Source organism: Rattus rattus, chromosome 10 (assembly GCF_011064425.1).
Source record: "Rattus rattus isolate New Zealand chromosome 10, Rrattus_CSIRO_v1, whole genome shotgun sequence".
Classification (NCBI taxonomy): Eukaryota; Metazoa; Chordata; class Mammalia; order Rodentia; family Muridae; genus Rattus; species Rattus rattus.
The window spans coordinates 36835094-36850511 of NC_046163.1; the positions used below are offsets into that span (position 1 = coordinate 36835094).

Below are 15418 nucleotides of genomic sequence, written 5' to 3' on the forward strand. Positions count from 1 at the left end.
AGCTAAATCCCCAACCCTCCTACGTAGATTATTATACTGTCTGCAGAAGTGATGGTGTTATTCATTTCATTCTTTGCTTTTTGATTTTATTCCTTGCATTTATCATTATCTGTAGACCATTTCAAAAGTGGGTTTAGTTGTACAGAAAAGTTCAAGAGGAAGTAGAGAGTGTTCACAATCCATTTTCAGTCAGAAGCTCCCACTTTTACTTAGCACCTTGCAATGGTTTCGTGTGTTTGTTACAACCAGTGAGCCAACGGTTACACACCAAGGGTCTTGATTGCAATGGGGAGTGCACATTAAGTTGCGCTTTCTGTGTGGTACAGCTCTGTGGGTTTGCTAAATGTTCAATATGATGTAACCACTATTGCATAGCCTTAGAATAGCTTCCTTAAACAATCCTCTGGGATCCACATCTTCAGGTTCAGCCCCTTATCCTGTATCTTTGGCAGCCACCGATCTTCCTGGTGTCTCTATAGCTTTGGCCATCTTCAGAGTGTCATGTAATTGGAGCCATCTTCAGGCTGTTCTTGTTATACTAGCAATATTCATTTAAAGTTCTTCAACGCCTCCTGTGTCTTGATAGTCCTTCCTTTGAGACAGGGTATTTCTGTCACACTGTGTATCCCTGGCTGCCTTGGAATGCACTCCACAGATCAGGCTGGCCTCTAAGACTCGCCTACCCCTGTCTTCCAAGTTGCCTATCCAACTCTCTGTTGAAGGGCATAGTTGCTCCCAGGTTTTCCCAGGTGTGAGTGAGATTGTTAAGAGCATTCATGTGTGCGCTCGTGTTAACTTAGTTTTCAGTTCATGTGAGTGAAGACCCAGGAATGTGACTGCTGGGTGAGTGCATGATTGAGTTGGTGGGAAACTGCCACACAGCCTTCCACAGTGTCTGCACCTTGCTTACCCAGTAAGAGCAAGTGAGGCCCTGCTGTTCTACTCTCTCAACACTATTGGTGTAGTGTCTTGGTTCTTAGCATCCTAATCGGTGTATAGTGGGTCTCGTCTTGCTTCTAATCTCTGCCTACTGAGTGTCTTAGTGCTTATTTGATATCTGTGTGCTTCCTTGGTAAGATGTCTGCTCAGATCTTTTGCTCACTTTTGAGTTTTAAGTATTCTCTTTCTATCTAATGTCTGCTTGCCCCCACCTCTCTCTTTATTTATTCCCTTTGTTAGGTGAATGTTTTGCAATGATTTTCTCCAAGGCCACATATGCCTTGTCTTTTTATGTGTTTAAGAATGTCTTCTTTAGTGTAGACATTTTTAATTTTCTTTTTTTGTGTGTATGTGCATGTGTGCATGTGTGCATGTATATATGTAGGTGCATATACACATATGTGCATGCATGTGGAGATAAAAGGTGGATGCCTGGTGACTTCCTGTATCACTGTCTACCTTGGCTTTTGAGACAGAGTCCCGTACTGAACCTGGAGCTCACTGTGGCTAGAATGACTCTGCCTCACCATCTGGGATCATAAGTACATGCTAGATTCTTTATGTGGGTCCCGGGGTCTAATTCAAGTCTACATGCTTCTGTGGCAAGTACTTGACTGAGACATCTCTGCGTCCCAAATATTTTAATTGAAAAAATTATTATATGTGTGTGTGGATGCATGTGTCCCAGTGCACATGGGCAGATCAGAGGACAACTTTGCAGGGTCAGTTATCTCCTACTTTTATGTGGGTTCTGAGGACCCAGCTCAGCTCAGCAAGCGTGCACAGTAAGCACCACTACCTGTTGAGTCGTCCCACCAGCCTCAAGGTCGGCAGCTCTGCTGACGTTTATTTACTAATTGGTCCCCCATGGTTGTGCTTTCAGTGCTCTCTCCAAAATCTCACTGTGAAACCCGAAGTGAACCTGACTTCTTTTCCAGTGTTGTCTTTGGAAGCTGTGTAGTTTTGTGTTTTACATTTAGATTTATGAAATCACCTGGTTTGAGGTGATTTTTGTGAATTTAAACGCTTTCTGTGAATTTCGTGAATGAAACACACTTGGATTTCAAGTGCGGGTCTGCAGTGTTCCCAGTGCTGTTTGCTGAAAGCACTCTCCCTTCTCCATGGAGCCGTCGTCACGCCTGTTAAAGATTGGTTGACTATGTGTGGTTCTGCTTTGGGGCCCTCTGTCCCATTCCATGGATCTACTTTTCTGTTTTTCTACCAATGCCACACTGCTTTCACTCCTATAGCTGCCTTATAATTGGCCTTGTAACTGTATGTTGGCTCCTGCTCTGCATTTGCTATTGCTGGTTTGCTGGATTGATGAATTGCTGGATTGCTGGATTGATGAATTGCTGGATTGCTGGATTGATGAATTGCTGGATTGATGAATTGATGAATTGATGGATTGCTGGTTAGCTGGTTAGCTGGTTTGCTAGACTACTGGATATTCTGAGGACAAAGATCAGACTCGTCTCTAGGAACCCGATGTCCCTAATCAGCAGGAAGTAGCCTACAGAGGCCTACACCCCCTTTCCCTCCAACTTTCTTTCTCTCCTATCTAATGTCGGGGCTTGGAAAGGATGGGGTAAGTGTTGAAAGGGAGGTAGAGGTATAAGAACCCAATAACATAGTAAAAAAATACACAACATCCTTAAATTTCTAAAAAAAAGATTTGTAATATATTGCAATTTTAGGTGTAGAAGAACTGATATAATAAGATGATAAAAATTTTAAAAATTATTGATTCTTCTTTCAAGCATATCATTCTTTCAAAAGCTGGTACAAAATCTTCCAGGAGAATAAGGACTGGCTCATGGACTTTCTGCCTGCTGCCACTTATCTGACAACACTGAAAATCATAAGCTTAGATGAGGAGAAATTCTGTAGATCAGTTATTCTTAAATATTGTATTCCTTCGTATTTATGGTGACCTTATTAGCATTGCGTGGCTATATACAGTTCATAGAGATGCAACTTACTACTTCCATGCTACTTCAATAGCAGTATTTAAAAATTGATCATCTGTCAGATATCTGCTGAAATGTGCATAAGTCTGACCACATTCCATTTTGGATTTCTTTTAGGTCAACGATGCCTTCCTTCATGTGATGCAGCGCAAATCCACGGGCAAGGTGCTCCTGTCCCTCAAGTAAATCCTGACCTGGGCAGACTCCCAAGTCTGACCTCCTTCCCAAGTTTTAAAGGGCTCATCCTTAGTGACTCAAGTGCCACGTCTTGGTGTCAGTTCCCTTTGCTTCCACTTTCTTGCTGCCCATAATCAGTGTGACCACAGAGGTTCTTGCCTAAACTCAACCCTATCTGTGAGCAAAAGGTACTGTGAGTTCCTTGAGAAGTAGGTACTGTGTCTGGATCACCTGCTGACTTCCTATACCTTCTGCTATTCAATTTAATTTATCTGGAATCTTAAATTGTGGGATTAAATGAAGAACATGTTGCCCTGGAAACAACCCCAATGCCCTTTGACGGGTGAATGTATAAATATGCACACTTTGCATAGGTATTGTATAATATGCATACATCAGAATATTTTTAGCCTTAAAGAGGAACATCATTCACAGATTTGCTACAATATGTATCAACTTTAAGGCCATTCTACACGAAATAGAACATATTAAAAAAAGAAAAAGACATGTCTTCTGTAAGTCCACTTATATCAGATTCTGTCACCCATCAAGTTCGACAAGCGATAAAGGGGAATGGTGGTCATCAGGGGCACCCTTGGAGTATATCCTGGTAAATGTGACACCCCTTTGGGGGTAGATATGGAGTTACTTAAGTCATGTGGACTTTCAAGATGGGAAGATGGAAAATCAGTGGAAATGGGTGGTAGTCGTGAGTGATTGCCATAACGAACTACTGAAGTATGCGCGTTCAATTGTTTTAAACAGCGTTCAATGGTAAGTGTTCGGCAAGTTTTGCCACAATAAAACTTTTTATAAAATGATGTGTTACTATTACTTTTAAGTAAATGGATAGATTCAGGGGAGAGAGCAGCCTGTGTAGAGTGCCAAGCTCAGTGGGTGGGAGCCACTGCTCTATGTACTTTCTGGCCTGCCGGGAGAGACCTACCCATTAGGTGCTGAACATTCTGCAGACACCCCTTGATTTATGATGGTTTGATTTGTGATTTCCCCACTATATACTTATATACCTTTTGCATATGTATGTGTGTGGCGTATGTGGTTATTGTGTGTGCGTTTATATTCCCATGTGTGTGGGCATAGGTATGGGGGGTATGGAAGGCCAAGGTCAATGTCAAGTGTCTTCCTTAATCACTATCCACGTGGTGAAGCAGGGTCTCTCACTGAACCTAGAACAACAGCTTTCAAAGCAGTAGGTGTTGAGTAGACGCCTTACTTGAAATGTTGACTTTTGACCTGCTCTCATGCTGGCCATACACACTGTGTTACAATACGCTTGTTACTTCATGTTGGACAGCAGCTCCTGCAGCTCCCAGGCAGTCCCCTGTGTCCTGTTGCTGAACTATGATGATCTGTAAGTCAGAAGTAGTAAACGCAATTCTAAGTTGTGTGACTTTCAACTTACAGCGGGTTGATCAAGACATGACTTCATTGTAGAAGGAGAAACAGCTAGATGGTTTCTCCCAGGACTTGAATGATAATTATCCAAAAGGAGTGGGTGTGATGGAGTATAAACTGGTACTCGACACAACACGTGTGTCCTTTTGTATATTGATTGGGTCCTTTGCCAAGAAATGTGGCAAGAGGTTTTGTTGTATGGTACCTTAGATCACTTAAAAACAGCCATCTTTGGGGGAAGGAGGATGGCTCAGTGGACAAAACCTTTTGGGGGTTTGTGGTTCAGATCCTTATACAGAAACTAGCCATTTGTGGTAGTTGACCTGTAATCCTGGTGCTAGGGAGGTAGAGACCAGTGATTGCTAAAGCTCCAGGTTCAGTGAGAGATGCTGCCTCAACATGTAAAGTGGAGAGTTATTGGGGAAGCCATCTGACATTGACATTGGGCTTCCGTACTCATGACATATACTACATGTGTACCCCCCATGTGAATACAAATGCTACACACACACACACATATACCACATACGCATGCATATGCAAAAATTGTTTTCACACAAGTTTTGAAAGAACAATGTAAGGATGACTGCTTAAAAGAAAGAATTTGAAACCTAGAAAATAACAGGAGGGCCAAGTGGAAAGGATGCTGTGGAAATTTGTCACATGGCTGCTGTGGGTCTACAAGGTACTTCCATAGGCTCTGCCACGTGTCGCTGTGTGTGACATATTCCCACTGGATGGTGCATGGAAGAGAAGGAAGACGAATCAGAATTGGGGAAGAATGTACATTCTAGCCAGGATTGCCTTTCCATGGAGCATGGCTGACCAGTGGGTGCCATGACAGCCAAGACTGAATGTCCCCAGCCTGCTAACCTCAGAACAGCCTGGTGGATGGGAGAGGCAGTCGTTAAGGATTTCAGAGTTAGCAGGTATTGGTTAGACCCTCTAATGATCTCTCTGCTGCATCTTCCTGCTGTTGTGAAATGATTTGACTTCAAAGCATCTGACTCATATTTTAGTCATTGTCTGCTGGTTCTACCGTCTGAGCCATTAGAATGAAAAAGGAATCAATATGTCTCCGAGTGACAGTGTTTATTCTGTATTCACAGACTTCTCGATTCTTCCTCAGATACTGGCTGCTGCAGAAATCACTCCGATGGCCCTGCCTCTCCTTTCAGCAATGGTCTCCTGGTCCACTTGCACATGTCTCTTTCTCCAAACTGGTGTAAAAGGCTGGGGAGAGGGGTATAGCTCCATGGCAGAGCAATTGCTTGGCACTTGTCAGATCTTGGGTTCAATCCCCAACACTGACTCCCACAAACGGTCAGCAACCAAAGTGAAGTTTTCTCTCGGATCCGAGGACTGTTACTATCTGCTTCCTACCAGTGTGCTCGGTAATATTCCTTCCTATGCACATGTGTGAGGCTAGAAAACAATCTTTTCTACTTGATCTATGATAAAGATAACAAATGTGTTGTTAACAAGTGAAGGAATAGAGATGTCTTCATCCACTCGCCTGGATTTCATTTAAAAAAGTTTATTAAATTAGAGGAAAAATAGGCTGTTCTTTCTTACATTTTCCTTCAAGGATTATATAAGGGAATCAAATAAAAGTGATTTTTTTCAAAGTCCTCTTTGTGCTGGATTCTGATTTTTCCAGTTCTTTTTTATCTCAGAGCTTATTGCTTCGATGCTGGCCTGCATGGGACACACACTGCTTTCTGGAGCTCTCTCATTGCTGGGGAATCAAGTACGAAGTACCGAGCACTGCACAGGAAGGACTGTGGTGGACAGAAGCTACAAATCTCAGCAAGGAGATAGCTAAGTAAAGCACAGCAAAAAAACCCAAGCCAGATGTGGTACTCTTGGAAGGCAGAAACAGGATGATCATCCCAAGTTCGAGACCAACCTGGTCTATAGAACGAGACTCTGTCTCAAGCAAACAAAAGAAAACACAACAAAGCTAACCTGGAGTCAGGCGAGGTAAAATGGGGGCAGGGTCAGTGAGCATGGCGAGATGGTTCTAGAAATAGAGACCAGGGCACATATTGGTTTGAAGGCAATTAATGAGGACTTTGACTTTGACTTTGAGCAATGGGAGGCCCATGAAGTATTTTAGCAGGAATTGGATGTGATCAGAATAGCCTTTTAGATTTCCACCATCTATTGGGGGGTGGGTGAAGGGAGCAGATCAGGGAGGAGTGTAGAGCTGTGCAGGGGCTGAAGGTGAAGGGACTTGCCCTTGGATTGGATATAGGTACAGAATGGAGGAAAACGTGTCAAGGTGACACCAACTTTCTGGACATACATTTCACCATGAAAGAGTTGGGTTTTGGCAACGGAGAGGGGCATAATTAAAGAGATGGAGTTCCTTACATATTGAGATCTCCAAGAGTGTTAGGTATCTGCTTGGTGCTCTGAAGAGAGGCGTGTGGGAGTCTTTTGCCTGCAGGTGGTCTTGAGTACACACGGTGTGGTTGAGATGGCCCTATCATGTGAGAAAGGGGGAGTGTGTAGACTCTGAGGACCTTTTGAAGACCACTGACAGAAGCTGTAGAGGGACAGCTTGGGATTTAAAATGAGTGACAAGCAGTTATAAGGACGGTTGTTCCATGTAGTGACTGAAGCACCATCTCCTGCGGGGAGGGCCAGGGGCTGGAGCTCTAGCCCCAGCTCTTTGCTCTTGGGCTAGACTCATCTTCCCTTTTGCCTGTAAGGATAATGGTGTGTATTCTTCTGCATCTTGTGGTTCAGGTGAGGGTCAGAGGAGATGCTGTAGGGAAAGGGCTTTGCAAACTGCCTTGTATCTGTGCGTTTAACTTCACTTCAGAATCAAAGGAAAAGGCATGCCTTTTCAGCATATGTTGAATCGACACAGAGCAAAGGGACTGTTTGATTTTTTTAAAAAATGTCTCTAAAAAGGCTTTTACATTGTAGCTGAAGTCATTGTGCCCCTTTATACAGAATAATAGACAAAGTGATGGGGGCTGGTGATTTGATGTACTTCAAAGATACCCAGAGCCAGTCAAGGTCTAGAGAAGGACATCTCACTTGATCAAGAGTGCAAAAAGCATATTTTTAAAAAGGAAGGGGTGATAAAAAGAATTAGGGCTCTTCATTCTGGAAAGCCACAGGCTAAGAAAAGAGCATGATTGAAATTTATGAAATAATGAAAATCATAGGATAAAAATATGAACTTATTAAGTCCCAGTGGATAAAACTAAGAAGACAAAATTTTTTTTAAAAATCATTTTAAAGAAATAGTTTTAGGGCAAAGTAAAAATAGTAGTTCTTTTTACACAGGAATGGTGAGCACAAAGATCTTATTACTCTCAAAGTTTGCCAGGACTCAAATCAAATCAAAGAGAGATTTACAATATTACAGGTCAGATTCATGGGGGAATCATAAAAGTAACCTAAAATAATGTGGTAAAATTGTCCGTGTCTTGAAGGAAAAAGTCATGGGGATTGGGTGGCCATTGGGCTTCCTGTCTCTGTCTGATTCAAAGAAGGATTCTAAGTGGGCATGCTGAGAGTAGCAGGTACAGAGAAAATGAGAGAACCTACTTGCAAATATGACCTCCCTGGCCTTCTGGAGTCACTTCTTAATTTAACTTGCTTTTTTTTTTTAATTTTCATGTGTGTGTGCAGGTGTGCATGCACAGATGTGCACATGCATGTGAAGACCAGAGGTCAACTGTGGGGGTCCTTTGCGAGCTATCTGCCTTGATTTTTGAGACAGGCTGTCTCTGGGATCTCGGCCCTTCTGATTAGGCTAGACTGGTTGACCAGTGAGCCTATAGACCTGTGTCTGCCTCCTCTGTGACTGTGTGGGGACCCTGGCCCTAGGCCCCATGTCAGGACGGCTCACCCATCACTTCTTACTCCACAGTTTCCTTTTCAGACGACAAACTTTCTGACTTAAGCTCTATCTTCTCTTTTAGAGGTTCTTTTTAAAATGTTAAAAATATCCACAAGGAGAGCCTGCAGTGCTCCCCTTCACTGACCCAGATAGTTTAAGAGCAGGTATTTTAAGAGACTGGCAGCGGCTTCTCATCTGGGGACACAGGCTGGCTCTCAGGAGCCAAGGAGCTCAATGCAATAATAAAATATTAATCCTATTTCCCGTATGCGAAGCGCTCCTCTTGTGCTCTCTTCCTCCCTAATCCCCCCTTATCCTTCAGGGTAACGTAGGAGAAGCTCTGGATTTCAGGGCAAGAGTCTCCTGAGTTAAGAGTTATCTGATCTTGGGTGAATCACTTCACACCTGTGAATCTTGGTTTTCCCATCCATAAAACAGAGACGCTAGAGTCTTACAGTGAGGGGGCCAAGGGACATTGCCTAGACAAGTTGGTTGGTAGAGAAGGACCCAAAGAAGTACCAAACTCCAGATAGTCCAATTGGATAACCATGGGGTCAATAATCTCTATTTTTGAGCTTCTATATTGGTCTATCTACATAATACAGATGGATTTTTATTTTAGTCGATTTTTCGAGACAGGGTCTCTCTGTGGAGCACTGGCTGGCCTCGAACTCATAGAGACCCACCAGCCTCTGCCTCCAGAGGGCTGGAACTAAGAGACTGAGCCACCATGGCCAGCCGCAGTTGAACTTTTGATATTGGCTGTAATTTGCTCACATTCCCATCTGGTACATAAATTCCTTGCAGGCTGGGGCTATGCATTTTTTTTTTTTCTATGTCAGTGTTGCAGGAATAGGTACTTAATCCCTGGTAATTGGTTGCTGGAGCCCATTGCCGTAACTTTAATTTTTTTTAATCTTATTTTTAACGATGGTTCTTAAATGCTTTAACCTCTCTTGTAGCCTACCACCAACAGAGGCAGTGGAAAAGAAAGGATAGAGGGGAAGTGGACTTGTTTAGAAAGGTTTTTTTTGGAGTAAATCTCGTCTGCGTTGTCTGGAAGTCGGCAGTTCAGTTCACAGGTTAGCAGGCAGCGGCAGCTTGATCCACTCACAAACACGTCAGTTCAGTTCAGTAGAGTTAGGCTAGCAACAACGGTGACATCACCTAGTAGAGACAGCCTCGGTTCAAGTCAGCAGGAGAGACCAATAGGAACACCAGGAGAAGTTCTCCTGTACCTTCCTCAGGGAAGCAAAGAGACTCACAAGCATTGCACGGCTAGCTGTACCAGCAAGCCAAGCTCTCTCCCTCTGTTGAGTCCTATTTATGCCCTCCAAACGTCACGGATCCTCCATGCCTTGCCTCTGCACAGGTCTTGCCTTAGCATGGGTCTTGTCTCAGCATGTGTATTCAATCAGCTCAAGTCTGCTGAGTCCGGACAAATGGAGCTCGACGACACAATGTAAAGCAGACTGATACATGCATGTTGTTAGCAAAGAATCATTTATCATGTGTTCTTTCACATGTTTGTTTTAGCAGAACGTCCTCTCTCCTGTGTCTGCTTTAGCTAAGCTTTTCTTTACGAGTCTTAGTCTTTTACCTGTGTCCACTTCAAGAAAATACTCTTTCATGTGTTTGCCCCAGCAAAACACCATCCAGCACAACTGACTCTACAAAGAACCCTTAAGTTTCTACTTCACATCCCATTTAACTAAACTTGGGATTTGTCCACAACACAGGCCATTTCCTCTGCCTTTAACTCTCCATGTGCACTGACTATGCTCTGCTAATGGGCAGATAGCGGGAGTCCTTTAAGACTCTCATTACCTTGTCAATTCGTGGCTTCACGTCAAATATGAGCTCTTTGTGTATTTGAAGGTATCGCTGACCTGTCCTGAATGGGAACTTTACATTGATCCTATGGATGGGTTTTCCCTGAATCAGCCATTCTTTCCCTCAGGCGTGTTTAAGGACCCCCGCTCCCACCCCCATGCTTCCCTTCTAGAGCACTCTTTCCTCTGCTTGGCAAAGGAGTCCACTGCTGACCCTCTTCTAGCTGTGGGGGCAGAGAGATTTCACTGTGGCCCAAGGAGCCCGTGTTCTTCTTGTAAGAATGATCCTAACTGCCTCTAAGTCATGAACCCTTTGTTGAATTGTTCCATACAAAGAATATGTGGATGTTGTAGGACTTTATAACCTGTGAATATAACATTATTTTGGACATGTATATTTGCATATATAATCCAGTAAAGATTAGGTATTCTAGGGAAAGAGACGTTTATGCAGTAATGGTTCAGATGTATTCCACAGCCTCATACGTCTGAGTTTGAAGTCCTCAGGGGGCAGCACTGTTTTGTGAGGTTGTGAAACCTCTTTGGATATGGGACCTTGCTGATGGAGATAGGGCCATAGGAACAGATTTTTAAGGACAATGGTCCAACCTTGCTTCTGGTCTAGCCTTTTCTGTTTCCCAGTTAGCCACCACTAGAGATGTGAGGGGACCACCTCATGTCCCCACTGCCATAAACACTGCCACCTATGTCTGTGTCAGGTATTTTGTCTCATTGATGAGAAAAGTAATTAATACACACACATGCACGCACATATGCTCTCACAGAATGCTCATAGAGCGAAGATTGCCACATGAAGACAGAGACAGAAAGTGGAGTGTTGCAGCCATGAACCAAAAACAGTCAGGATGGTTGGAAGCCAGCCGGCATGGAGAATAGGCAAGGTTAACGTTTGGTTTTGAACTTCTGGCTCTGGAACAATGAGAAAATCAGTTCTTACGGTTTTACGTCTCTGTGTTTATGGTACTTTGTTTATGGAAGCTGTAGGAAATTAACATGATGCCTAGGATTCTAAATAAAACACAACCATGCTTCACATAACATCCTCCAGCCCACAGTGGACCACAGATGTCAGAGTCGTCCTGTAATATTGGAACGGAATTGAAAGTTTCTGCCTAGTGACTTTGTGGCCAGGGAATGATCATCATAGTATGACGCGTCACTCACATGCTCGTGGTGATGATGGTTTAAACAAGCCCACTGTGATGTCAGCTGAATAGAGTACAGCACACAACAGTCATACAGGCCAATGACACATGACTGCTTCTGGTTCATGTCAGTCTACCACACGTACTTCTTAGTGTTATGCTAGAATGTCCTCCTTCCACTTAGGATAGAGTTTTCTGTAAACAGTAGGCAGCAGCCTCCTACCAGACATCTCAGGCCTTACCACAGCTCTTGATTGCGGCAGAAACCGCAGTGAGTGATTGACTTACACAATGTAGGTTTGAGTGTTTGCCCTTTGGTGTCTGCGTGGTCACTGTCACTTCACAAAGCACATTTCAGGATGTAGCCTTGTCATAAAGTGACATGTGATTGTGTCTACACAAGGGAGAAATACAATTGATTATCCCTGTCTCCAGAAGGGCTATAGTCACAATCCTGCCATGCTTTATTGGTGATTACCTAAGTAAAAGACTTCAAGCCTCTGATTCCTACACAATTCTGTGTGTATCTTCTGTGTATGTATTGGGCATGTGTGGTTTATGCACTGGTGTATGTGTGTATATACATGTAGAGGCCAGAGACTAACATCCTGTGTCTTCTTTGATTGCTCTCTTCCTTAATTTTTAAAGGTTTATTTATTTTATTTTATGTGTATGAGTATTTTGCCAGCATCTATGGATGTGCACAATATGTGCCTGGTGCCTGTGGAGGTCAGAGGAAGTGCCTGGTTATCTGGAATAGAGTTTCAGATGATTGTGAGCCATCATGTGGATGCTGGGAACAGAAGCTGGGTCCTCTGTAAGCATTTCAACTGCTGGGCCGTCTCCAGCCCTGTCCACCTTTCCTTTCTTTTTTCTCTCCCCACTCCCTTCTCTCCCTTCTCTCCCTCCCTCCTTCCCCCTCCCTCTTCTCTCTCTCTCTTTCTTTTTTTGAGACATATCCTCACATTGACCTCACTATCCAGCTATGCTGACCAGCTAGCAAGTGCCAGCCTGTATCCTTCCTTCCCAGCCAACTCTGCTGGGGCTCTCAGATCTCCAACCTGCTTAGTTCCTAGTCATCTTTTCTCCCACCCACACTGTCGTACTCACACATTTGTGACACACACACACTGTCACATTCACATACTGCCATACTCACATACTGTCACACTCATGCACTGTCACACTCACACTGTTATACTCACACGGGTCATACTCACACACTGTTGTACACACTCTGACACTCATACACCATGACACTCACACACTGTCACACTCACACACTGTCATACTCACACCATTGCTGTCACACACACTGTGACACTCACACATTGTGACACACAGTCACACTCACACCATTGCAGTCATACACAGTCACACTCATACACTGTCACAGTCTCATATTGTTATACTGTCACACTCATACACTGTCACACTCACACACTGTTGCACTCGTGCACTGTCGCAGTCACACATTGTCACAATCATACTCTAGAGATGACCCAGAGCTCCAGCTGATCCTCTCTCTGCACCTAAGTCGCTGTCCCATTCTTTGAGGGGCTGTTTTACAACTTGTGGCTACCAAACAACTCCCTCTGCTGTCTCTGGGCTTCTCACTCCACCATGGTGATAACTCCACGCCATTTCCAGACATTTGCACTCACAGTCACTCTCTGTGGACACTTCCACCCATTCATCACCATGGAAACCCCTCACGGGCTACATCTCCCCTAGGAGAAGTATTCTCTGAGGCTTCTACCCAAGGGAGGCTGGCAACCCCGCCCTGGCCGTTCCTCTTCTGACTCTTCCTCACAGTCTTTTAACACTCTCATCATCTGACATTCGATGATCATTTTTACTCATTTACTTTTTTGTAGTCGGGGTTCCTATCTCCTTCTATAGTGAATAGGTTCTGCAAGGGCTTCCCATCGGTCTGCCTGGTTCATCTCTCAAGGCTCAATACCAGCACAGTGCCTGGCACACAAAAAGCCTTCAGGGAGTCAGTGGAAAACAGGGGAACGAATCTATGAGCTGTAGTTTTGAGCTGTCAGCTAGGACATTGAGGTTTCCAGTTCTTGATCTTTACTGGATTTGAAATCCGGTTCTCTGCTGGCTAGCTGTGGGACTTTGAACCAAGCACTTAGCTTCTGAGTGAAGATTGTGTTTTCCTTTCTCACCTGTCATAGAGAAGACAGACGACACAACACTGCTGGATTGATGACATAAACCTGTATAGAAAATATAGCGCAGAGCTGTCCACACTAAACATTAGATAAACACTAAGTAACCTAATACTATGTGACAGGCATGAGCCACAGACGGCAACAGGTTTCTGAGTGTTTTGCCTGAAGTTACTCAAGTATATTTCACAGTACCTCTTGGGGTGGCTATTGTTAACCCCATTTAATAGATAAGAAAACTGAGGCTCAGAGAGACCCAGTGATTTAGTTAAATGGAGTTGGAGAGTGGTAGTCAGAGTCAGGCACCCTGCCTAGTCACATGTCTTCACAGCTACACAGGGCCACCACACTTGCTGCCTCGACTCTAAACCTGGGCTTCTCACATACCATTGCTCCCAGGGAGGTCAGGACTTGTATTCACCACTTGCCTCAGTGTCATGGATAAATGTGAGAATTTTTAATACATTATAAACTAGGAACTTACACTAGGGGATAGAGTTTAGAGTTCTTTTTGAGGAGAAATGTTTATTTTTATTTTCTGTTGTGAGTTTTATTTCAGACTGCTCAAGATGCTGGCAAACACATGGGCAAGCAGCACACTCCAAAAACATCGGCTATAGCATTTCCGTCTTTACTCAGTTGTTTAGCAATAAGCGGATAGATTGAATAACTTCGTCAATTCCTCTGAGGTATCCGAGCCAGGGAATGCAGGGCCATTAATGTCTGGGTGCATCTTTGCTGCATATATACCGGGGACATTGACGGACCTCTTGATTTCCATGGGTATTTACTTGTATCATACATGTTATTTAGTTGAGTGGTTATTAACAAAATAAGAGTTAGTTGATTGCAAGACAAGATGCAAATATAAGTCAGATTTAAGTATTCTCTGCATAAATCTAAGGAAGTGTTTTTTGCATACAAAGCGAGAATATGCATGTGACAGCCAGTTTTGGTCAGGAATTGCTAGGTCTTGATTTAGCAATGCCTCCACCAGGCGTTTCTTTGATTAATGAGTGATGTGTGAGGGCCCACATCACAGTGGCAGTGCCATACCCGCACAGTAACATTCGCTTTTAATAATAAAAGCAAATATGGCTTGATCTCAGATCTCGAGGCCCTGAGTTTTACTGTATGGACTTGGGCACGTTATTTAACCTCTCTGAACCTTCAGTTCTTTCCATCTAGAATGATAGGACACCTTAGTGGATAAATGTCACCCCCAAATTCATGTGTTAACAATCCTGACATCCTACGTGGTGACCTCAGCAGCAGGGGCATGATCAGGACTTGAGGGTAAAGGTTTCATGAATGAGATTCATGTACTTTTAAAGGGGGGAAGAGGGAGCCTTTATCATCCCACCATTCCAACATGTATGAAGTTATGGTTTAGACAACCAACTAGAGGAAAGTGTGCTTCATAAAACACACACACACACACACACACACACACACACACACACACACACACACACCAAATCTGCTGGTGTCTTCACCCTGGCTTTCCCAGTCTCCATAACTAGAAAAAAATAAATTTTTGTTCATAAGCCAGTCAGCTAGGGTTATTTTTAGGATTTTAAAAAGAAGCAAATCACTAGTGTGAATAATTATTTATTATTTAGTTTTACATAAGACAAACATCTTTATATTTCTTTCTGATTACTTAGTTTTTCATAGGGAAAAATAAGAAATTTACTTTCAAATATAGAGAGTAAAGTAAAAGTCACCCGAAACATCACTACTTAAAATACCTTTTTGTTGTTTTTTGATGTTGTTTGCTTTTTTTTAAGACAACATTTTGCTATGTATCCCAGGGTAGCTTTCAACTCTGGGTCCTCCTACCTCTGCTAGAAAGACAGTTGTGTGGTCACCACAT

At 43.4% G+C, this 15418-nt stretch overlaps 1 protein-coding gene across 2 annotated transcripts in view; it reads left to right on the plus strand.

The window, feature by feature from the left end:
- LOC116911377 (quinone oxidoreductase-like protein 2) overlaps positions 1 to 6130 on the plus strand; it is a 40549-nt gene extending 34419 nt beyond the window's left edge. For both annotated transcript variants that reach the window (XM_032915318.1, XM_032915319.1), the window contains one exon: positions 3027 to 6130. In XM_032915318.1, coding sequence (XP_032771209.1) covers positions 3027 to 3095 — 69 coding nt within the window. In that variant the 3' untranslated portion in view covers positions 3096 to 6130. The remainder of the gene's footprint in view (positions 1 to 3026) is intronic.
- The last annotated feature ends 9288 nt before the right edge of the window (positions 6131 to 15418 follow it).